General features: G+C 41.1%; 1 protein-coding gene across 2 annotated transcripts in view; it reads left to right on the top strand.

The window, feature by feature from the left end:
• The window catches only part of LOC146628338 (solute carrier family 23 member 2), an 84,390-nt gene that overhangs the window by 17,192 nt on the left and 41,610 nt on the right, over nt 1–25,588 (top strand). For both annotated transcript variants that reach the window (XM_085359471.1, XM_085359470.1), the window contains 2 exons: nt 16,209–16,355; nt 20,906–21,063. In XM_085359471.1, coding sequence (XP_085215597.1) covers nt 16,209–16,355; nt 20,906–21,063 — 305 coding nt within the window. The remainder of the gene's footprint in view (nt 1–16,208; nt 16,356–20,905; nt 21,064–25,588) is intronic.

Genomic DNA, 25,588 nt, shown 5'->3' with positions numbered 1-25,588 from the left:
TCACTTGTCTCTTTAACTTCTTGTTTTATTGTCGTCTAAATCCAATTTTAATGTATTCCAAGAGCTCTGGAGCAAAAGTGGTGTGGCACTGTATTAAAATGACCCTTTTTTTGGCTGTTTAATGTGATCAAACAGTGTTGAGATTACTTTTAATGGGAGAATGAAAAATCTAACTCAGTATATCAAAATCATCCATCCATCCATCTTCTTCATCTTATCCGGGGCCAGGTCGTGGGGACAGCAAGTTAAGCAGAGAAGCCCAGACCTCCCTCTCCCCGGCCACCTCCTCCAGCTTATTTGGCACCAAGGTGTCCCCAGGCCAGCCAAATAAGAGATATGATCTCTTCAGTTTGTCCTAGGTCTGCCCTGGAACCTCCTCCAGGTGGGACATACCCAGAACACCTCACTCAAGAGAAGCTCAGGAGGCATCCTTATCAGATGCCTGAACCACCTCAACGGGCTCCTTCCGATGTGGAGGAGCAGCGGCTCTACTCTGAGCCCCTCCCAGATGGCTGAATTACCCTTGGGAGGAAGCCCATTTCCGCTGCTTGTATTCGCAATTTCTCCAATCCTGCTGTCTATCTCCCGCTCCCTTCTCCTGTCACTCGCGAACAAGACCCTGAGATACTTAAACTCCTCTACTTGCGCAGGAACTCAAACCTGACCCAGAGTGGGCACTCTACCCTCTCCGGGTGGAGGTTGGAGAGGATATCAAAACCCAGACATGGTTTTGTAGCATATTGTTTGCCTCAGTTTTGAAAGGATGTAGTGTATAGTCATTTTATTATGTAGCATCTTACATAATAAACAAACCTAAAAACATTATCAAATAGACTTTTGGCAGTTAATATTGAGATGTCTGTAGAGTGAAAAGCATTTTAAACATTAAAGTGAGAAATCTGACTCAGTGACTCAAAACCCAGACAAATAAAAACAATGCAGCAACAGCTGAAGATTTGTTCAGCTGACCCTGACGTGAACAGCTTACCCACATCCAGTCATATGTATTTCTGTTATCTGTAGATGCTGGGTTACAGGAAGAGAGCCACTAGATGGAAGCAAATAATAACTGAAGCAAATGTCTGAAGATGCTTCTTGCTGGAGAGGAAATGTGGTACAGATGGGTTTGCAACTGAGTGGTTGAGACTGATGGAATGGTGACATTCACACAACAAGGTGTCAACTTTGTTTGACGAGATGAGTGCAGAGCAGTCAAAGGAGCTTGCAAAGAAAGGCGTCTGGACTTCTTTAAGTTGCTTGAAGACATTTCACCTCTCATCCGAGAAGCTTCTTCAGTTCTAAGGTCAAATGGTGGAGAGTCCTAGATTTAAACCCAGTGGGAGTAACCCCCCCAAAGAGGGACAAAAGGACCCCCTGATGATCCTCTAATCACATGAGTCAAGGTGTGAAAACGGGTGTGGGTCACAATCAGCCAGGGTTTCGGGTGAGCTCATTGTGAAACCTGGCCCCACCTTATCATGCGATTTCCTGAGGTGAGATGGCCCAGGATATGAGTGGACGTTAAGGAGTCTGGGGAGGGAACTCAAAACTGGATTATAGATGGCAGACAGTTGGTGTCGTAAACCACCGTCTCTGTTCAAAGATGGTCGCTCACAGTGGACATAGATGGCTTCTTTCACTCCTCTTTCAAACCATCTGTCCTCTCTGTCCAACATGTGAACATTGGCATCCTCGAAAGAGTGACCTTTATCCTTTAGATCCAAAATGGACTGCTGAGTCTTGTCCTGTGGAGGTGGCTCTTCTGTGTTGTGCCATGCGCTTGTGAAGTGGCTGTTTGGTCTCTCCAATGTAGAGGTCTGGGCATTCCTCGCTACACTGTACAGCATACAGCACATTGTTAAGTCTGTGTTTTGGAGTTTTGTCTTTCGGGTGAACCAGTTTTTGTCTGAGTGTGTTGCTGGGTCTGAAATGCACCGGGATGTCATGCTTGGAGAAAACTCTCCTAAGTTTTTCTGATACACCGGCTACATAGGGGATGACAATGTTGTTGCGTCTGTCTTTCTTATCCTCCCTCGCTGATGTCTGATCTTCTTTTCTGTGCCTCTTTGCTGACTTTATGAACGCCCAATTAGGATAACCGCATGTTTTGAGTGCTACATATGTGTGTTCCTTCTTTTTCCCTTTAGGCTTAGAGGGAACATGTTCTGCCCGGTGGTGTAGGGTCCTAATTACTCCAAGTTTGTGTTCCAGAGAGTGATGGGAGTCAAAGAGGAGGTACTGGTCCGTGTGTGTGGGCTTCCGGTAAACTTCGATGTTGAGGTTGCCATTCTCTTCAATGTGCACAGCGCAGTCCAGGAAAGGCAAACAGTCGTCCTTTGTGTCTTCCCTAGTGAACTTGATGTTTTTATCCAAGGCGTTAATGTTCGCAGTGAAAGATTCCACTTCTTGTGTCTTGATTTTGACCCAGGAGTCGTCTACATATCTGTACCAGTGGCTGGGTACTCTTCCTTTGAAAGAGCCTTCCTTTCCAATTCCTCCATGTAAAGGTTGGCTACAATAGGTGACACAGGGGAGCCCATGGCACAGCCACGTTTTTGTCTGTAGAAGCCTTCATTGTATTTGAAGTATGTTGTGGTAAGGCAGAGGTCTAACAGTGTGAAAATCTGATCGGGTGTGAAGTTGGTTCTGTCTTCTAAGGAGCTGTCTTTTTGTAGTCGTTTTCTGACAGTCTACACTGCCTCCGTGGTGGGTATGCAAGTGAAGAGAGAGACTACATCAAAGGACACCATGGTTTCATCTGGATCCAGGGTAAGTTTCTGGACCTTGTCGGTGAATTCGGTGGAGTTCTTGATGTGGTGTGGGGTGTTCCCCACGAGAGGTGCAAGGATGGTAGCAAGGGGTTTTGAAATGTTGTAAGTAGCTGAGTTTATGCTACTGACATGGGACACCTTCCTTGTGGATTTTAGGAAGTCCGTAAAAGCAGGGTATGGCATCCCCTGGGTAAAGGTGGTGATATGTAAGGCAGTCAATGATTTTGTCCTTTTCAAGGTCTTGAAGGCAAGCTATAACTTTCTTTTTTCTTTTTCTTTTTTATTTGTAGCTGCTTGTGGGGTCTCGTTTTAAGGCTTCGTAGGTATTGTTGTCACTGAGGAGAGTAATGATCTTTGTGTGGTAATCTGTAGTGTTTAGGACCACAGTGTATCTTCCCTTATCAACTGGTAAAATAGTGATGTTGTGGTCTTTGCTCAGGGAAGCGACGGCCTACTTTTCTTGTATTGTGAGGTTGGACGGAGGGACTTTGGCACTGGAGAGGGTGGCTGAGACTTTCATCCTGATTTGCTCTGCTTCTGTCGGTGATAATTTATTCATCTGTATGGCAGTTTCTGTGGCTGTGATGAGGTCCACTATGGGCAACTGTTGCGGAGAAATGGCAAAATTGAGTACTTTGGCTAATACTCTCTTTTCAGGTTCAGTGAGATTCCGGTCTGAAAAGATCTTTACCCATTTCTCCTGTCTTCAGGTGTGTTTTCTTCTCTGAGTTGTGTAGGTTCAGAATGAGGAGTGTGTGTTTTTGAAAGCAAGGTGTGAAATTTTCTGTGTTGTCTTTCTTTTCCTTTAGAGCATAGGTGTCAAACTCTGGCCCTGGTGTCAAACTCTGGTGTAATTACATTTGGCCCGCGAAGCCATACCAAATTACTATTAGAGCTGGCCTACTGGTATTATACAGCTAATATATATTTTGTTTAGTATTAAGCTTTGCTTGTTCCATATTCAGTTTTTCAGCAAAACTTGTTTGAGTCAATAAGAAAAGATTGATTCTTATATCTGGAGGAAGATTTTTTTTCAATAAATATTAATGTTAGCCCGCGACATTGTTCCAGTTTTGAATTTTGGCCCACTGTGTATTTGAGTTTGACACCCCTGCTTTAGAGTGTTGGGCCTGCTGAGCCTTGTCCACAAACTTGTAAACCTCTTCTAAGATTGGAGAGGGTAGAAGGGTTTCCAGTTCCTGCAGAGTCTGGCTGATCTTGATCTGGATGGCATCTATAGTGAAATGGACCTGTCTTATCCTTTCACTTAAAAGCTGATTTTGGCTCAGACAAAAACTGGTTCACCCGAAAGACAAAACTCCAAAACACAGACTTAACAATGTGCTGTATGCTGTACAGTGTAGCGAGGAATGCCCAGACCTCTACATTGGAGAGACCAAACAGCCACTTCACAAGCGCATGGCACAACATAGAAGAGCCACCTCCACAGGACAAGACTCAGCAGTCCATCTGCATCTTAAGGACAAAGGTCACTCTTTCGAGGATGCCAATGTTCACATGTTGGACAGAGAGGACAGATGGTTTGAAAGAGGAGTGAAATAAGCCATCTATGTCCACTGTGAGCGACCATCTTAGAACAGAGGCGGTGGTTTACGACACCAACTGTCTGCCATCTATAATCCAGTTTTGAGTTCCCTCCCCAGACTCCTTAACGCCCACTCACATCCTGGGCCATCTCACTTCAGGAAATCGCATGATAAGGTGGGGCCAGGTTTCACAATGAGCTCACCCGAAACCCTGGCTGATTGTGACCCACACCCGTTTTCACACCTTGACTCATGTGATTAGAGGATCATCAGGGGGTCCTTTTGTCCCTCTTTGGGGGGATATTCCCACTGGGTTTAAATCTAGGACTCTCCGCCATTTGACCTTAGAACTGAAGAAGCTTCTCGGATGAGAGGTGAAACATCTTCAGGCAACTTAAAGAAGTCCAGACGCTTTTCTTTGCAAGCTCCTTTGACTACGATGACCTGGATGACTGAGAACCTTCACAGACATGAGTGCAGAGCACAACCTCTGAGACACAGCAGGTTTCAAAGACAGTTGTGTCCCACTGTGGACCTAGTGATGAAGACTTTAGTGAATTTTAGAACCTTCTGGTTCTAATATGTGAAGCACGTAGAAAGAATGCTGTTGCAATAGTATAGACCCTGTTAATACATAGTGATTAAGTACACTGACAAAGCGATGGATGGATGGATTTCATGAAGATTCCGCCATAACAACAGTGTCCAATAGTGTCTTTGCTTTGTCCTTGGTTGTTTTGGTTGGGTTGTCTTTCTCTCTTTTCTTTTTTTTCTTTTTTGTTGGCGCACGGGGCGGGAATGTTGTACAAGGAGAGGTGTTAGAAGTAAAATATTGACCGAATCACTGGATGATAATGAATGACATAATGAATGAGATGAATGACATGACCATACCTGTTTGGTCGGGGGCCAGGTTCAAAATGACTTCATCTCATAATGTTGCCCAATAGGGTGAAAACTGTGCCACTTTTGTCAGAACACAAAAGGTGAGAAAGGAGGGAAGGCATGCTAGGAGGAAGCAAGAGAGAAATAAGGCTAGAATTGCAAAGGTGAAAGTGGTGAGATTCTAAATGAAGGGACTATGACTGGTAAAAGAAGAAGGAAGCTAGAAAGATTGTATAACATGATATACAAGGTCAGACATTTCTGTACACTCATTATGGGCATGTATGTCATGGTAGTTTGGGGCTTTTAATTCTTTCTTTGAATTCTACATCTTTAATGCATTTTTTAAAAAAAAACAAGAATTAGGTGGACAAGTTCGAATTTATATTGGATTTCTTTAAACCATACAGGGTTAAAAACATACACACAGGCTCATATATATATACATACACTCACTTAGATATTTTAATAAATATGCTGAAGGTTCTCAAGTGTCTTTTGATTTGGCAGGTTTAAGGCCTGTTAACTTTTTATTAGTGCATCATGATTGAATAGAATTCGTAGTTTCTCTTTGCAAGAATGAAAAGGATTTCTTTGAAAGAACTCACTGGTTCAATAAATACTCAGATGAATTTGAAAATTTTAAGGAGGCGGCATTATTCTTAGAGCTTGACTCAGTGAAGCTCTATGATCTACAAAGTTTAACATCATTAAACTGGAAAGATGCAGACTAAAAACGAAGCCCCTGCTCCAGTATAAATACCTTCAATCACAACTGAAGTGTATGCTTTCTGGAGAAGATTTTTAGGGTAAGATGAGACAACAATTAAGCTACAGTATCTCGCCAGAATGGCAAGAGGTATACTGGTGGTTTAAAGGTGAGGCTTTCAAACCTCCCTGTATCAGCTATCAATGATGGTGTTTTTTTCACTTAATGGTGGCCTTCTTCACATGCTCCAACATCTGTATGGACTTCATTTTGAGAGTTCAAGTGAAATGTTATCAAAAAATGAAATTCTAATCCAAAATCAAGTACCTAGGCATGCAGACTGCTTCTAGAAATGTTTGTGAAAGAATGGGTCGTTCTAAGGGGCTCAACAAATTACAGTGTGATACTGTGGTAGGATGTCCTGTGTCACAAGTCCAGTCATGGAATTTTCATACTATTATTCCACAGTCAACTGTTAGTAATATATAACAGAGTGGAAACGATTGGGAAAAACATCCACAAAGTGGTATTCCACATTACAGTTTTTTCTGAATGCTTAAACCCTAACTGTGATTCCTGTAGCACAATCTCTAAAACTATTCAGACTTATAGCAAAACCACTCACTGAGTTTGCAAAACTAAAAGCACAAAAACTGCTTTGCACTCAGTTTGCAATTTTGTAACACACACTTTGCAAAACTGTAGGCACAATTCACTGCACAACACTCAATTACCAAATTTCCAACACACTCCTAGCAAAAGTATACACATGTATGGCTATCATTAACACTAATTTGCCAACTGTCTGGCACACTTTCACATGTGAAAACTTTTTTAGATAATTAGTTCACTTTGCAATCAGCCTAAGCACTATAATACAGGTAAGCTGTGTGTGCGGAGTACAATGGAGGGAGCAGAAAGAGTGAGAAGTAGAGGAGGCCGAGGAAGAGGACGTGGAGGTGAAGAAGTAGGATGAAGAGGACGACAAGGACAAGGAGGAGCAAGAGGAAGACGAGGAGGAGGGAGAGGAAGATGAGGAGGGGGGAGAGGAAGGGTAGGAAGAGTAAGAAATAGAATTGCTGATGACATCAGAGCTACAATAGTGGACCATGTAATCAACCGTGGAATGACCCTGAGGGTAGCTGGCCAACGGGTCCAGCCTAACTCGAGCCGCTACACTGTAGCAAGTACCATAAGGACATCTTGAAATGAGAATCGGTGAGTATAGTCACTTCGCACAAAGATTTGTAGCACTGCCATATGCCAATGAGAAACACACCAATACCATTGATGTAAAAATACTGAAATTGTTACTTTACAGAATTGCTAGATGACCAGATGCTGGGGGCAGAGGAAGCATGTTCACTGCAGACCAAGTAACCCATATAGTCATTATGGCGATTGCAAATAATCCTATACTTGGAAATAAACACTTGTGTTTGTTTTGATGTGTTTGAATAAACACCAGTACTTGAAGTTTGGATCCCTCTATGCTTATGGATCTATGACAGAAGTATGAGCTCAAACTGACATAGCCTACCTTGTGCACAGAGAAAGCAAAAGCCAGATGTGTTTTGTATTCATACCATCAGTGTGCAGTTGGCGCATTGTGTGCTTAGTAGATGATGGCTTGTGTGTACTGTTTGATACGGAAACACCATTTTTACGAAGGTGTGAAGAGTTAATCTAGCTGTGTTTTCTTTTACAAGAGAACTACAATGTTTTGATTATTGGGTGACAGGTTTTCTTATTTGTGTGAAGAGTTTTGCAAAATTAGCCAATAGTTACAATAAATGTGCTTAAGCAATCAGAAAAAACTGTAAATCACAAAGCAGCGTCAGCTGATGCTCAGGTGCATAATGGACAGAGGTCACCACTTCAGAGTCATTTGCTACAGACCTCTAAACTTTATGTAGCTTTTAGATTAGCTCAAGAACGGTGCATGGAGAATTTCATGCAATGGATTTCCTTGTCAGAGCAGTTCCATCTGAGCCTTACATCACCAAGTGCAATGCAAAGCATCATATACAGTGGTTTAAAGCATACTGGCACTAGACTCTAGAGCTGTAGAGACATGTTCTCTGGAGTAAAAATTGTGCGTCTCAATCTGGCAATGCAATGGACAGGTCTAGCTTTGGTGGTTACCAGAAGAATTGTACTTATCTGGCTGCACTGTGCCATGTATAAAGTTTGGTGGAGGCAAATTATAGAGTTGGGTTTTTCTCAAAAGCCGGGTTCAGCCCCATAGTTCCAACGAAAGGAACTCTTAATGGTTCAGCATTTCAAGATATTTTGGAAAATTTCATATTCTTAACTTTGTGGGAACAGTTTGGGGATGGCGCTTCCTGTTCCAACATGACTTTGCACCAGTGCACAAAGCAAGGTCTATAAAGATATGGATGAGCAAGTTTGGTGTAGTGTGGAAAGACTTGACTGGCCTGCAAAGAGTCCTGACGTCAACCCAACAGAACATAGTTGTGATGGATTAGAGTGGAGACTGTAAGCCTAAACCCAACACTCCAAAACCTAACAAACCTAACAGCCTAACACCCCTAAACCTTGTGGACAGGCTTCCCAAAAGAGTTGATGCTGTTATACCTGCAAAGAGTTGTGCAACACGAAATTAAATCCTATGGATTAAGAACAGATTGTCACTCAAGTTCATACAGCTGTGAAGCCAGACGAGCAAATACATCTGGCAATATAATGTCGCTATAGCTTTGTGTTAAATGAGGTTAAACTGCGGTTTATTTCTTGTTTGAGCTGCTCCAGGTTTTCATATTATTTTAGAGGACTTTGTGAATGACACTTTTCATTTTGGATTTTAGGTCCATACTAATGTTCTCTAAATCCAAACAAACTTTGGCAGCATAGGTGGTTGGACCCGTTCACTCTCAGCACCCCTTTTGTTTGACCTGACTGTCTGTTGGCATTACTATGAGGGTAAATATGTTGTAAATGTGAGAGCTTGTAAAATAAAAGGAGAGAATGTGTAGAAAAAATATGAACTTGTAATTTGAAATGCTTGCGTGTAAAAAATGTTCACATACTTGTGATTTAAATTTATAGAAAAAATATTCACAAATTCAAGGATGGACATTTTCTCAAATATATAACGAGAACTGCAAATTTTTGTATTGTTATTTGTTTTACTATGTACAACTGCAACCATGTGATCAAAACCAGTCAAAAATAGAGTCTTTGTAGAAATGGTGCACAGTGGCACTGCTTCGGGATATTGTGTTGCAACCAGAAATAATAAAAAGCACTATCTGCTTGGATGCTGGTGAAATTGCTCAATGAGGTCCATGCCAATGCATTCAATGGGACCTCCATTAATGATAGCAGGTGCAAAGACGCTAGATGCCAGGACCGTAGAGAGATATCAGAAGTGGAAGTGTGATTAAACGTTGGACTCCACTGGCTGCAATGGGGATGCACCACAGGGCCTCCTTGGGGCTGAGATCGGCCATCAGCTGTGGGTCCCTGCCAGCTCCCTGCTGCAAGGTGATCCTTAGCCAGCATTATGGCCAGCTTGAGACTTGCTGGCTGATGACAGCCAAACTGACTCTGCTGTTTATGCTGGGAACCCCTCCATAAGCTGCATCAGTGTCAGCATGTTCAACAGCTAAGCTTCCCCCAGGCTACTCAATTGTGGAGCCTCCTAGTGTAGGCGAATGGCTAACCTCTCACCCCCATCTCCCCTTCCAGGAACCAATAGCAGTGATGCTCATGCAAGAGTCCCAGTCGGTCCATGATGATTTGCTGGATGTTGAGAAAGCAATTCCTAACAACCACCTAAAGGCTAAGCTCTAAGCTGCCACTTCTACCAGAAGCAGCAGCCACAGTGAGCATTCAAATATCCTTGGGCAAGATACTAACCCCATGTTTGCCTACTGGTGGTGGTCAGAGGGCCCGGTGGCGCCTGTGTCCGGCAGCCTCGCCTCTGTCAGTGCGCCTCAGGGCAGCTGTGGCTACAATGTAACTTGCTATCGCCAGTGTGTGAATGGGTGAATGACTGAATGTAGTGTAAAGCGCTTTGGGGTCCTTAAGGACTAGAAAAGCGCTATACAAATGCAGGCCATTTTTTTTTTCATTCTCGGGTGCCCAGCACGTCTCCGCCGTGGCCTGTAAAACTTCAGGGAAGTCCTGGGGGTCCTCCCTCTTGTCCATTGGGTGGAGCGTCAATGCTCGGACTCTGGGGAGCAGAAACAGTGGTAGTGAGGAGCCAGCCCAAGCAAGCAGACATTTGAGCAGCCTTATCTGCCGCTTGGACTGTTCCTGCCGCTTGTCTAGAAGATGGCGCTGTGTCCCCACCAGGTCAGTCACTATCTTGGCTTGCACCTCCACTGGCTGAGCAGACCACGGATCCATCGTGACATGCCTAAGTTTTTGGAACGCTATAGCAACAACCCAGACAGTTTATCCAGTTTATATAATGCTTTTTAAACACTCTTTCTCCAGCCGACACCACAAAACTGAACACACTGGTCCATCCCTCCCCTAGAACTGAGCCACAAACCACACGCCTCCACAGTGACTTAAAGTGTGATGTACTGATGCCCCTGAGTCACAATGCTGTGATACAGAATGAGGGCTCTGAGGTGAAGTAAAATGCGCTTTTACTGCCAACAGCGGAGCAAACTGAGTAAAATGACTGCTGAAATATGGACAGAATGTCTGTCAAATTTCAGAGCGAAAGCTAATGTCAGGGCAGCACACTGATCAGTGTATTTATGGATGTGAGTGAAGTTGCCCCCCCCCCACCTTCTTCAAATCCAACAAAAGTGGTATCAAACGTTTGTGCTACGTTTGTGCTGCAAAAATTTTCGTTTGTGCTACTATCATTTTAAAGATATTAATAAAAATTTCTAGAGGTCATCAGAGGTCAACCAGCCCCCCCACATTAATTAAATCAAACAAAATGGGTGTCAATCAACTGTGCTACGTTTGTGCTGGTTTGTGCTGCTAAAATTGTCGTTTGTGCTACTATCATTTTAAAGATATTAACAAAGATTCCTAGAGGTCAACAGAGGTCAACCAGCCACCCCATATTAATGGAATCAAACAAAATTGATGTCAAACGTTTGTGCTGGTTTGTGCTGCAAAAATGTTTGTTTGTGCTGCTAACATTTTAAATTTTTAATAAAATAACATCTTGATGCGTACTTAATCATCCAGGTAAGTAAATCCCAAAAGGTTGATTCTGTTTATCTGGACATTTTCAGTTGGAGAAACGTTTTGTCACTCATCCAAGTGACTTCTTCAGTCTCAGCTGACTGCAGGTTTCCCCAACCTTATAAACAGTACACATGTGAGTGAAATTGGCCCCCCTACCTTCTTCAAATCGAACAAAATTGATGTCAAACATTTGTCCTGCAAATTATTTTGTTTGTGCAGGTTATGTTTCCCTAAGAGTGAGAAACATAACCTGTGAGAGAGAGATGTTACATCTGTCTTCACTTGCAGCCCAGTCATAGAAGCGTTGGAGGTAGTTCATAAGAGATTACAGGATCACCCCAACCTCAGCAACAGGACCACTCTCAGCACTGATCAGTTGTGTTTGCTTTTGGAACTGTGTCTTAATTCCACTTCCATTTTGCATAAGGGTCAGTACAGGCGGAAACCTAGGTGTGGTCAAAGTCACCAAACCAGTTCGTAAGCAGGTACAGGTGTGGCCAGAAGGGTCCTCAGAGGCACTGCAAGACTGCTTTTCCACCACAGGCTGCTACACACGACAACACCACAGACTTTAAGGAATATACAGAAAGTGTTACTGCCTACATCCCAAAATGCATTGATGATGTCACAGAGACCAGGTGTCACGGGTTGCTTAGAGGATCCACTCGCAGGACTCATGAGTAGCGTTTAAACAGAGACGGTTTATTTACAGATCTTCACCAAGTGTATGTACTATATACAAGACGTGAGGGGCAGGGCTCCAGGGAAAACAGGGAAATCACACACGCGCTCAGTTCAACCTCTCTCTTCTCTGCTAGCGACCAGTCACTCCTTCCACACTCCACATGGGGAAACACGGGGAATCTAGGAACAAAGAAACTGAAGAAGTCACTTGGATGAGTGACGAAACGTTTCTCCAACTGAAAATGTCCAGATAAACAGAATCAACCTTTTGGGATTTACTTACCTGGATGATTAAGCACACATCAAGACGTTATTTTATTAAAAATTTTAAATGTTAGCAGCACAAACAAACATTTTTGCAGCACAAACCAGCACAAACGTTTGACATCAATTTTGTTTGATTCCATTAATATGGGGTGGCTGGTTGACCTTTTGACCTTTACCTTTTCATTAATATCTTTCAAACAGAAGCAGCACAAACGACAATTTTAGCAGCACAAACCAGCACAAACGTAGCACAGTTGATTGACACTCATTTTGTTTGATTCAATTAATGTGGGGGGGGGGGGGGGGGGGGGGGGGGGGCTGGTTGACCTCTGATGACCTCTAGAAATTTTTATTAATATCTTTAAAATGATAGCAGCACAAACGAAAATTTTTGCAGCACAAACCAGCACAAACGTAGCACAAACGTTTGATACCACTTTTGTTGGATTTGAAGAAGGTGGGGGGGCCACTTCACTCACATTATTTATGGCTAGTTAGCTAACACCTTTACCATTAACTAAAATAGTCATGAAGGATTTTCATGTCTGTGTTGGTTTTCTCATTAATCACAGTAGTAATGTACTAAATAAATATTTGAAGGAAACTTACAGTGGCTCTCTGTGCTCTGTGGCTGTGAATCCACCATGGCAGACAAGACAGTGGGGAATGAGACTACTTGGTCTTCTTTTTCTTTGATTGGCTGACGCCCAACCTTGTCACACTCTCTGTGGTTTTAGTCATATTATTAAAATCTTTGATCCCTTTGTTTCTTTTCTCACCACTTATCTTGCATCCACACCTTTATACAGGGAGTGCAGAATTATTAGGCAAATGAGTATTTTGTCCACATCATCCTCTTCATGCATGTTGTCTTACTCCAAGCTGTATAGGCTCGAAAGCCTACTACCAATTAAGCATATTAGGTGATGTGCATCTCTGTAATGAAAAGGGGTGTGGTCTAATGACATCAACACCCTATATCAGGTGTGCATAATTATTTGGCAACTTCCTTTCCTTTGACAAAATGGGTCAAAAGAAGGACTTGACAGGCTCAGAAAAGTCAAAATTAGTGAGATATCTTGCAGAGGGATGCAGCAGTCTCAAAATTGCAAAGCTTCTGAAGCGTGATCATCGAACAATCAAGCGTGTGAATGTGTGTGTGAATGGGTGGATGACTGGATATGTAAAGCGCTTTGGGGTCCTTAGGGACTAGTAAAGCACTATATAAATACAGGCCATTTACCAATCAAGCGTTTCATTCAAAATAGTCAACAGGGTCGCAAGAAGCGTGTGGAAAAACCAAGGCGAAAAATAATTGCCCATGAACTGAGAAAAGTCAAGCGTGCAGCTGCCAAGATGCCACTTGCCACCAGTTTGGCTATATTTCAGAGCTGCAACATCACTGGAGTGCCCAAAAGCACAAGGTGTGCAATACTCAGAGACATGGCCAAGGTAAGAAAGGCTGAAAGACGACCACCGCTAAACAAGACACACAAGCTGAAACGTCAAAACTGGGCCAAGAAATATCTCAAGACTGATTTTATGGACTGATGAAATGAGAGTGAGTCTTGATGGGCCAGATGGATGGGCCTGTGGCTGGATTGGTAAAGGGCAGAGAGCTCCAGTCCGACTCAGACGCCAGCAAGGTGGAGGTGGAGTACTGGTTTGGGCTGGTATCATCAAAGATGAGCTTGTGGGGCCTTTTCGGGTTGAGGATGGAGTCAAGCTCAACTCCCAGTCCTACTGCCAGTTTCTGGAAGACACCTTTTTCAAGCAGTGGTACAGGAAGAAGTCTGCATCCTTCAAGAAAAACATGATTTTCATGCAGGACAATGCTCCATCACACGCGTCCAAGTACTCCACAGCGTGGCTGGTAAGAAAGGGTATAAAAGAAGAAAAACTAATGACATGGCCTCCTTGTTCACCTGATCTGAACCCCATTGAGAACCTGTGGTCCATCATCAAATGTGAGATTTACAAGGAGGGAAAACAGTACACCTCTCTGAACAGTGTCTGGGAGGCTGTGGTTGCTACTGCACGCAATGTTGATGGTGAACAGATCAAAACACTGACAGAATCCATGGATGGCAGGCTTTTGAGTGTCCTTGCAAAGAAAGGTGGCTATATTGGTCGCTGATTTGTTTTTGTTTTGTTTTTGAATGTCAGATATGTATATTTGTGAATGTGGAGATGTTATATTGGTTTCACTGGTAAAAATAAATAATTGTAATGGGTATATATTTGTTTTTTGTTAAGTTGCCTAATAATTATGCACAGTAATAGTCACCTGCACACACAGATATCCCCCTAAAATAGCTAAAACTAAAAACAAACTAAAAACTACTTCCAAAAACATTCAGCTTTGATATTAATGAGTTTTTGGGTTCATTGAGAACATGGTTGTTGTTCAATAATAAAATTATTCCTCAAAAATACAACTTGCCTAATAATTCTGCACTCCCTGTATATTACGTTGTATGGGGTATTTTCATGACAGGCTATCAGGGGTTCTGACCCTACACTATTTTCTCCATCATAGCATAACCAGATGTACAGTAAGAGAGATTCTTGTGGCCTCTCCAGAAGATAAATAGCTGCTCAATCCCCTCCAACCAGCATTTGCACTTGTCTAATGGTAGCATTACACTCCCAGTAGCTCACATTTCCCGACATCATATTTCCTTTCAGCAGCACAGATGCTGGGAGAAAAAGCCACATGGGTTTAACTTACCATCTGGGGCCAATCACTTAAAGGCCAGTTTAGTAAGAGTACTATTTTTTTTTTCATAAATTACTGATAATAAATAGCAAAAAGAAAGCACTGATAATTGCATGGAGGGTGTCCATGCAATTTTAGAAGGAGCAGAAATGCTATTGTTTGGACATTTTTCTGCTTTTACATAGACCAGCAAGGGCATTAGTAAGACCAAATGGCATCACCAAGTATTTAAAATGTCCCAAATGAGTGGTAAAAGTAGTTTTCCACTCATCCTTTTCTTTTATGTTTATAAGCATTACACAGATCTAATTTTGTAAAAACATTATGGTGCCTCAAAAGCTGAACTGAACAGAAGTAATCTGGTGATTTGATTTAACCTCTGGTAACCCCCAGCAATCAGAAAATGGCCTAAGAGTCTTACTCTTCTTTTAGACAAAGAAAAACTTCATAGGAGGGAAAGCTTTAACACTTTTTAAGCTCTCCCAATTGATACCAATCACTGTGGAAGAAGTGGGGTGAATGGCTATGGTCACTGAGGCCAGAATTACTTGTCACAATTACGGTGCACATTTGGTCTATAGCTGCTCCATGAATAAATGTTGCACATGCTTGTGTTGGCCCAAAGACAAACCTTGTTTAGATAAAGCCATATAGGTATGGCAGCTGAGTCTCTTGAGTCCAGTGTTTGGCCAGATAATTCTGTCGTGTTTTGCAAGAAGTTATTAGCAACAGATAAATACTCAGATAAGATAGGGGAGCTGTTACTGGCAGGCCAGAGGATCCCAGGGACAGTGGAAGAAGAAAGTGGTGGAGACTGGACAGGCAGTTGAGTAAAAGGGGAATATGTCTTTTGTAAGCAGGCAAGCAACTTAAAGAGACAGGTAAGTGAGACAGTGAACCTGAGCTCAGTTTTCCCACAAAGCACAAGCATTGCATTTCACCAGGAAGTCACAGACAAACAAAAATTCAGGATTCATAACTGCCAAAGCAGGGGCAAAGCAAGAGGATCACAGAGCCACATTACTACCATGCATGTAGTAATGCCATCTGGCAGAATATGGAAGCACAATACTACCGCAAGCAGTTAAGGAAATGGAATACAAGCTCCAACTGGAGGCAGCATCTGTAAGGAAAAAAAAGCAACTCCAGCTGAGAAAGTAACACTTTCACAGCAATTTGCAGGAGCACTTATTAAAAGATTTGAGTGTATATTGGCCTTTTATGTAAAAACATACATACAAGCTCAAATATATACATACATTAAAAAAAAATCCTAAATAAATTCAAACTTGTGCATACAATTAATTGGGATTTAAAGTAATTAAAATTTCAAACAGTTGCTGAAATGATGCAGAGGAAGAAATGCATTGCAGTGGATTAAACTAATTATTGCTAAATTAATGACTAATTAATGACTAATGACTTTTGCTGTGCTTCTCTTAAAGGACAAAGACGACGAACAGCTGACAGCTGATCCTGGGGAGTCTCACACAGAGGAAACCCTAGAAGAGACAACAGGAAAAAAAATAGATTTAGTTTACTCCCTTAATGACAGGCCACCATGGTACCTCTGCATTTTGCTTGGCTTCCAGGTAAATCTATCTTCTGACTTGTTTAATGGATAATAATAATAATGGATTGGATTTATATAGCGCTTTTCAAGGCACCCAAAGCGCTTTACAATGCCACTATTCATTCACTCTCGCATTCACACACTGGTGGTTTAGCCCAGTGTCACAGCAGAAAACTGTATCTAACCTTGCTACTACTGCAGGAAAACATTCTGCTTTCATTTATTGAACATCTTTGATTGGCTGTAGCTCTGGAGGTAGAGCCGGTTATCTACTGATTGAAAGGTTGGTAGGGCAAGCCAGCCTGCTCAAGTCTGCGTGCCAAGGTATCCTTGGGCAATATAGTAAACCCCAAGTTGCTTTCCAATACATTCACTGTGAAAGTGTGACTGTTAGAAAGACAGCACTTAGGTGCAGAAAAAAAAGTGCTTGTGTGAATGGGCGAATAAGTGCTTTGAGTGCTCAAATAGAAAAGGGGTATATAAGAAACAGTCCATTTACTCTTATAATGAAGCCTCTTGATGTTAGATCAATGCCAAAGCAAGGAGACAAACCTACAGCTCTGTAAAAATAAAGTTGCATTGGCTAAACCAATTCTCATTTACATCTACAGCAAATGCGAGGTCAAATTAGCAGTCATTATTCATAATCCCAAATTCCACATCCTTCTCAATTTCTTTTTGAGACAATTAAAAACTTTCTATAACTCAGTAACTTAATGATAGATATTGCACCATCAGCTTCCTTTATCTGCAGTTTAGTGCTGGACAGTTAGGAAAGTGGGCTTGTCAGTGTTTTCCAGCTTTTTAATACAGAGAAAGAGAAGTGTAACTAAAGCTGAGGTAAATGTAGTTGAAATTATAACTAGAAGATTTCCATAATCCTGACAAGTTGATGGTAATGTCTTTTTTGTTGTTGCAACATTTGCGAACTAAAAAATAAACAATAATTCAAAAAATGACATTAATGTAGTTAAAGAAAATGTCTCACTTTAAAAAGGGGTGATAATTAATGTGTGTTGGCAACAGTATGTATTTACTCACAATAAGGTCTGTCAGTAACCCTAACCCTGATTCTTTAGTGACTCGTTAGCGACTTTAGTGTAAAGTCGCTAACATGTGAGTGCTTGTATGTGTGAGACGGTTCTAGACATGAGCAGAAATGAGTAAGGGGGATTTTGAGTAAAAAGGGAGGGAAAGCTAAATATGACATGTAATTTTCTTTACATTTTTAGTTAAACTATTTTAAGTCGTGTCAAAACATTTTTGGAAATGGGACTTTATTTTATTAATAACATACCAGAGTGTGGGTAAGACATGCAGCAAAGACTAGAATGTCAAGAGTTAATTTCATGGCTGATTAGCAACAGCATTTCAATCATTCAATAACATTATTTACAAGACCTGCAATATGGTTAAAATCCAAAGTGTGGTCATAAGTTAGTAGTTTAGATATTTTCAAGGTTATAATAATACCAGTTTTCTTTCAGGCTGAGTGACCTTGGTTGAACCAGCGACAAGGAAAATATGATCATGCTGTAAAAATATATTAAATTTAAGCTCCAAGGCTGGCATGTTGAAATGACCAAAATGTTGGTGACTTTATTTTCTCCTGTAGCATATTATTGATTTGTATTTATTTGAAAATAATCTGTTAGCATTTTAGCATACATATATATATATTAGGGGTGCAACAATACACAAAATTCACGGTTCGGTTCGGTTCGATACTTTGGTGTCACGGTTCGATATTTTTTCGATACAAAAAAAATGTTCATGCCTTTTTAATTTCTCATTTATTAAAATTATAAATATATATTTTAACTCAAAAGTACAGTTTTTAAATTTAACCCTAACCCTTGTGCGTGTTTTTTATTTTGACAGCGAATGCGCACCTGCGGACCACTTATGTGCACCCCTGGTTATATAGCTCGTCATATTGCAGCCACAGAAATTCTTTTGTCCATGAAACCATAAAGCTGCACTTTCTTTTTGCCTTATAGTCTGATTTGTCATAACTTCTCCGTTTTGTGGTAAGCTTTTCTTTGGCTGTCACTTCTTCACCCTGACCTGTCTTATTTGGCTCAGCAGAACTAAAATATATATCTGTCTGTGAAGGTTCTCAGTCATCCAGGTCATCGTAGTCAAATATATATCCTGCTGCTTTTACACACGCACTCACATAAGCTCAGCGATTCTCTGCGCGATCAACCTCTCACATGTTTAAGCTTGCTGCGTGAGATTTCACTTGTCATGTTTGCATAGTAAGCTAACAATTAATAAGACGATGTCAGAAGAATTGGTGCACAAATTATCATCACTCACAGATCAGTGCTGTCGCTCTCTATACACAGTTTGCGCGATTGCAAAGTGAAAGCAAAAAAACAAGCACAAATTCAAACGCGATTGCAATATGTCACATATTGACAGCGGCTCACCGATGCCAATGACATAATTACCCAGCTACATTTCTGAAAGAATGCAAAAGCATTGACATATATTTTTCCTTCCTACAATAGCCCGACGGGCAGGGCAGAGATAGATTTTGGTAGCCCGACTGAAAAAAATCGCTAGCCCCGGGACGTCGGGCTAGCGATATTGCGAGCCCTGTATCTGATTGAGGAATCACTCATCTTTGAAAAGAGAGTTTATTACAGAGAAATGTCTCTTTCCAAAATAAAAGCTATACTATCCGCTTCTTCTGGGCTATATTCTCAGCAGCATATTAAACATATAAGGAGAATCATGTGCTAACAGCTGTCTAAATGACTCGGCTAAAGTTAGTAGCATGCTTGCTTGTTTTTTTTCTGCTTCCACTTGTCTTTGCACTAGGATGATGTCGGCGTAAATGTGCAGTCATATTCGTCGTGTTCCCACTAGTGCTTTCAGGTTAATCTCGTTGAAATGACCTTAACGCCACAACATGGCAAATCTCCGTTAACGAGCTACCACCGATCGCCCCGTGCATGGGGCTAGACGGCCAACACGTTAACGAGCTAACACACTAGTTCCCACCCATGTAATTGAGCATTGCATGGCACATCCAACATACTGTTTTACTTTAGTCCATGACTCGCTTACCTTCAGGGTCATACGTCACATGAAAACCAAAATAATTCCAAACGCCAGATCTGAATGAGGGTGGGGGAGGTCCATGTTGCAAGGAGAGCTTAACTTCTGTCTCGCTAGCTTGCCCTGCGCTCTTCCTTCTGACGATGCTGTCTGTGTTGAGCGCTCAGTGAATCTACGTTCGACTACTCCGCCTAGGCTGCACTGTCGAGCCTTGGCGGAGTAGTCGAACGCAGATTCACTGAGCGCTCAACACAGACAGCATCGTCAGAAGGAAAGTTGATAAAATAAATAACAAATGTTGTATTGTTCGATACATATGCGTACCGAACCGAAAGCACTGTATCGAACGGTTCAATATCGATACGAATATCGTTGCACCCCTAATATATATATATATATATATATATATGACCACTCACTCAAATCTTTTAATAAGTGATGCTGAAGGTTCTATTGTGTCTTTTAACTTGACATGGCAAAAGGCCATTTATGTTACTGATTAGGATTGACCACAAAATATGAATGTTGGGCAAAATGTAAAATCTTTTAGGTTTATACATCTGGAAAGAGTAACTTCTACCAGCCTATCTCATTCCACAAGGAATCCTCACTGCCATGGAACTGATATCTCCCTGATTGTTGCAGGTTTGGAAAATGATTAAAACAAACGATGCCCGTGTTTTCCACCCCTGTGTGAAGTATAGTAAAGCCTTGAATGTCAGCTGCAAAGACATAAAAGGATATGACATTTTTGCTAATACTTGTGGCATTACCTTCTTTTGTCAGCATTGGTGAAACACCAAGGATACCCGCTCCATTGCCCATATTATTTATTTTTTTATTTTTTTTACAAATCACTTAACATTTTCTGGACGACATTGTAGGTTGTGTTGATAGGAGAATTAGCTCTGACCACACCGATGGTGTTGTCAATGACATATAATGTGTTTTGTACTTGGCTGCAAGCAGCCTTAGTGAGTCCAGATATATGTCTGTGCATCACTCAAATTAGATTAAAGTGTGAGACATCTGAGACTGAACATATCCTGCCAGCCAGGCCGTTGTGTTTTGATGTAGCAGATACAAGATTGTTATTATTCTAGCTGACCACACTAGTTCTGAGTTACAAGAAATAGCCTTTGTCATAATGATTTAAAGCAAAGAAACACTGATATAGGGAAACTCTTATTGCTTACTGAGTAGAGAACATCAGATAAACTGGTATTACTGTTTTAGATTTAGACATTTCCTCAATTACACTTGGCATTTGATCTGTACGCAGATATTTTGAGATAATGACATCCAGTACAGTCTGGTATGAAATTAATTCTCATCTATGTCATTGCACATTGTGACTGTTTTTCAATAAAAAACAACAACACAGCAAGCATTAAAGTCAAATAAAAAGGAGTTTTATGAAGATAAAAACATAAATTAATCTGTATAAAAAGAAAATATGTTTAATCCTTTAAAATCTCTCTATTATTCCACTTTCTGCAGCATTACATTCTTGCTTTCGGTGGCATCATTGCAGTTCCACTGATCTTGGCTGAACCGCTCTGTATAAAGGACAACAACATTGCTAAAAGTCAGCTGATCTCCACCATATTCTTTGTGTCAGGATTGTGTACGCTGCTGCAGACGACTGTTGGAAACAGGTAACACCCTTTTATGATTTCAGTGAACCAAAGCAGACGAAAACACAAGAGTTCACACAAGAATTTCCACTTGTGTAATATCTTTTGGCACTAGCTTTGCAGTGCGCAAACTGAGACAATGCCCCACCTAAGAATGAGTGAGCGTTTTATTTGTTTGGCACACCTGATATTGGGGAAGCATTTCTTTGTTCAGTGAGGATTTTTGAGGATTAATATAAGTCTTCCTAAAACACATCCACAAAGGATCTAAAGTAACAGCCCAGCTCCTGTAGTGGTTCATGTGAACTTAAACTGTGGGTTAGTTTATTGTGGGGATCTCTAGAACAGCCGTCCCCAACCCCCGGGCCTTGGACCGGTACCGGTCCGTGAGTCGTTTGGTACCGGGCCGCGAGAGTTGAGGCTCAGGCGTGAAATGTATAGTTTTCAGGGTTTTTATCGGTTTTCAGCGTTATTTTGTTATTGTTTTTATCGTTTACTCGGTTTTCCTGGGTCTTTTCACGTGTGTTATGAATAAATTTTCTTTTTTTCGGTACCAGTACTAGTTTTATTTTGTTGTATTTATCCGCGACACCTTAAAGGCCGGTCCATGAAAATATTGTCGGGCATAAACCGGTCCGTGGCGCAAAAAAGGTTGGGGACCGCTGCTCTAGAACATCTCATGTCAGTAGTAATTAATTGCCTAGCTAGGACACTTTCTGAAAGAGAACAACTTCACTTTTCAACACTTTGACATATCACTTTTTATTATGGTTATTATGATTCACAAACAAGAATAAAAACAGCAAATGATAGTTACATGTTTTGTTATTTTGCTGTTAGATATAAAAGTTACAATACCTTGCAAAGGCCAGGGGTTTGTTTTCTTCCAAGAACTCCACTGATTGGATTCCGATTTCTTTCTGAGTTTATTATAAGAGCCAGTTTTCTCATGCACATTCTTTTTCTTTAAGAATGTGGCGGTATGTGTCCTACATGTAGCATTCTCAAATCTTTTAGCGGCATCCTCAGTAGCAGAGTAGTTACTTAGTTAACAGATAATGATAGCTGATATGAAATTTATATCCAACAGGAAGAGTCTGTTAAATAAATAGCAGCATTGCCATTGGTAGAGCAATCAAATAAAACTGCTTGGGTGAAAAGGAGGATGTTTTTCATAGTGATGTGTCGGTCGTGAACGAAATGGCTCTAACAGCCGACTCTTTGAAGTGAATGACGCTGTCACTACCCGATCCTTACCAGAAACCCGATCGGTACCCCGCATGCGCGAAAGGTGTCTACTTCCGGTCGAAGCATTTTACGATAGTTACAGGTCAGAGTATCTGTTAAGATGTTAATAATAACAAGTATCTTTTAATGTCACGGTTCTGGGTCCGTTGGACCCAGTATTTTGAGTTTATTATGTTTTGGTTCACTTTTGCATCATGGATTATTCTTTGTTTCTCTGGTACTTTGTGTTTCAGTTATCTTGGTGTTTTGGATTGTTTCTCATTCTCTTGTTGTGATGTTTATTATTATTATTATTATTATTATTAGAGTTTCATGTTTCTATTATCCATGTTTTAGGAATGGTGGTTTCATGTATAGTACAGTTCCATGTTTCATTTTCTGTCTCTGTGTTGAGTCCATGTCTCTGAGTTGTGATTCATGTTTCCTGTTTTATTGTGAAAGTCTTTGTCTTATGTTAGTGTGTGCAGCTTTGTTCCCCATGTCTCGTTAGCCCTGATCTCTTCCAGCTGTGTCTCCCTTCTGTGGCCCATTTCCTCATTACTACCCTGTGTATTCCACCCTGCCTCATCTGTGTATCTACCATGTCTCACCCGTGTGTTCTCCCTGCTGTCCATCATCATTCTTCTCTGCTCATTCTCATTCAGGTTTGTGCTTTGTAGTTTTAGTTGTTTCCCAGTTTAGTTCAGTTCTCCGTGTTGCCGTTTGCCTCTCCTTTTGTGTTCAATAAATCACCTTTTACACCTTCACGACTGCCTGCGTGTGGATCCTCCTTTTCCTCCTCCACACGGCTCTTCTCACTTGCCGTGACATTTAAAATGTTTCCGATAATGAAACATTTAATATAATGTAGACAAAAACAAAAAAATAAAAAGATAGTGACAGATCGGGACTCCTAATCCTTACTGCGCATGTGCAAAGTCGGACCATACAAATCAGGTCTACCCAATCCGTACCGCGCATGTGCAGGGGTTTTCTTCTTCTTCTGTTCGTTTAATGGCAGTGTACTCCCAGTGTACGAGGATACCGCCACCTGCTGACTGAGCGAATGAACCCTATTGTAAACTGAATTAGCGTCATTACAAACGTGTGTTAAATTTGATTTAGTGATAATCGAGTGTGTTTATGCTTGTCTGTGTGGAGAGGATTGTTGCAAAAGTGATGATAATGTCCGCTATCACTGTCAATTGCCAGTAAACACTTCATCTGGTTGCTGAATCTTCACGTGACATATTATAAAGTCTGTATTATTAACTCTGTCATTAGGCACCATTCTTCTTATTTTACGGCGCTGTTGTTCAATCGGGGAACGCTCTCTGTTGAGGAGAAAAGCAAAAATTTGTTGCGGATACGGGTTATCCATTGTTTAAATGTCCCGGTAGTCGAAAAGGAGGCAGAGCTGTTGAGAAATGCTAGGAGCTAACTGGGTGCTAACCGTATCATTCAAATATATTGAATGTCGCAATGTTGGCAAAGAGAGGAAGTGACGTAAGATTTGCACATGCGGGGTACAGATCGGGTTTCCGGTACGGATCGGGTAGTGACAGACGCAAGCCGGATCTTTATTGGGAGCCGTGGGTTGTTTTTTTTTTCTTTCTCTCACCCTTTCTCTCGCACTTTTTTCCGCTTCACTCAGCACGCGAGTCTTGTGCTTTGTGCTGGGAAGAGGGGGGAGGGGCGGTAGTTACACTCACAGAACAGAGCCCGAGGGAAAGAGAGAGAAAGAGAGCCAGAAACACATTAGAAAGGTGTAGTGATCACCCACAACTATTTTCAGTTGCAGATGATAAAGGATTCAGAAAGTTTATTCATGCAGGCCCATATGACAGAGAATGTGCATCTTCTTTTGTTTTCATATTTTTTCATAATTATATTTAATTGTGTGTTTGCAGTGTTTTGTGTTGTTTCACTTTAAATTTGTTTAAAAGGAAAATGATGAAAATTTAAATAGTTAAAAGTTGAAATGTGAATAGTTGGTTTTTGTATTATATGATTTATTTATTACATTTTATGTGGAGTGTATAAAAAAAAAACCCTGAAGCACATACAATTCACAACAGAAGTGCTCCAGGATGCTAGGGGCAGTGTTGAGCTTTTGTTACCTAGTGGCGACACAAGCCAGGAAGTACCAACGACTTGGTGTGTGGTAGTAACAGGTAAACATTTTTTAAAATTATTTGAATATATATGAATGCCTGTGTATAAATACACAAACAATACACACATGCTTTCAATTGTGTAATTTAAGTGATCTAGGTAGCTTTGGAAATTCAGTTAACGCTAGAAGTGTGTTTTGGAGTTTGTATGTGCTTTGTCTCTAGGGGCCACCATATATATATTTATATATATTTATATATAAACATATATATATATATAAAACTACAGGGTTTTTTTTACATTAGTAATTCCTTTTGTGCATAATTTTATATAGTTGTTAATAATAAATAAATTAAAGCAACAAAACAACCTGAAGAGCCGGTTGGGAGCCGAAAGAGCCGGCTCTTTTTAGTGAGCCGAGCCGAAAGAGCCGGTTCTCTAAAAAGACCCGGAAATCCCATCACTAATTTTTCAGTTTAAGTTTCAATTTTATTTCTATAGCAGATTTAAAAGACCAAGGTACATCAAAGTGCTTCACACAAGAGCCGCATTTGCGGGGTTACAGCAATAGAGTGACGAAGAAAATACAGTTATCATTACGGAAAAGTTTCAGATAAGTGGTATGGCACAAACGCGAACTGAGTAAAAATTTTAAATCGAATTTGTTTCAAAGGCTAGCTTAAACAAGTGGGTTTTTAAACGTGATTCGAAGGATTGAATGGATTCCAACGCATTGACAGTTTTTATTATCGGGCTACAGAAAACTTAAAATGAGCTTTGCATATTAGCAAGATGGCGGCGCGCACGGGTGCAGCGGCTCTTAGCTCTCCAGTTTGGTGCTAATTTTTACTTTTAATGTGGATATTTTTGAATGTTTGCAACACCACCATCTCTTACAGTCGCCAGAACCTAATTGACCTAATTGACAACTGTATGGGATTTATTCTCCAGCCACAACCTCCAGGAGTACACGGACACTGTACTCTCGTACATCAGGAACTGTGTTGACAATGTCACCGTCAACAAAAGGGTCAGGGTGTTTCCAAATCAAAAACCCTGGATGAATAGCGAAGTGCAATCCCTCCTAAAAAGCTGCAACATTGCCTTCAAGTCAGGGGACAGGGCTGCGTATAGGGCGGCCAGGGCAGACCTGAGTAGAGGCATCAGGAAAGCTAAGGCTGTCTATAGGAGGAGGATTGAAGAT

Source organism: Diplotaxodon limnothrissa, linkage group LG7 (genome assembly GCF_057381915.1).
Source record: "Diplotaxodon limnothrissa isolate DT_005_m linkage group LG7, D_limnothrissa_male_GT1.1, whole genome shotgun sequence".
Taxonomy (NCBI): Eukaryota; Metazoa; Chordata; class Actinopteri; order Cichliformes; family Cichlidae; genus Diplotaxodon; species Diplotaxodon limnothrissa.
Note: the sequence above shows the minus strand (reverse complement) of the source record. Positions and strands in the feature narration are given on the sequence as shown.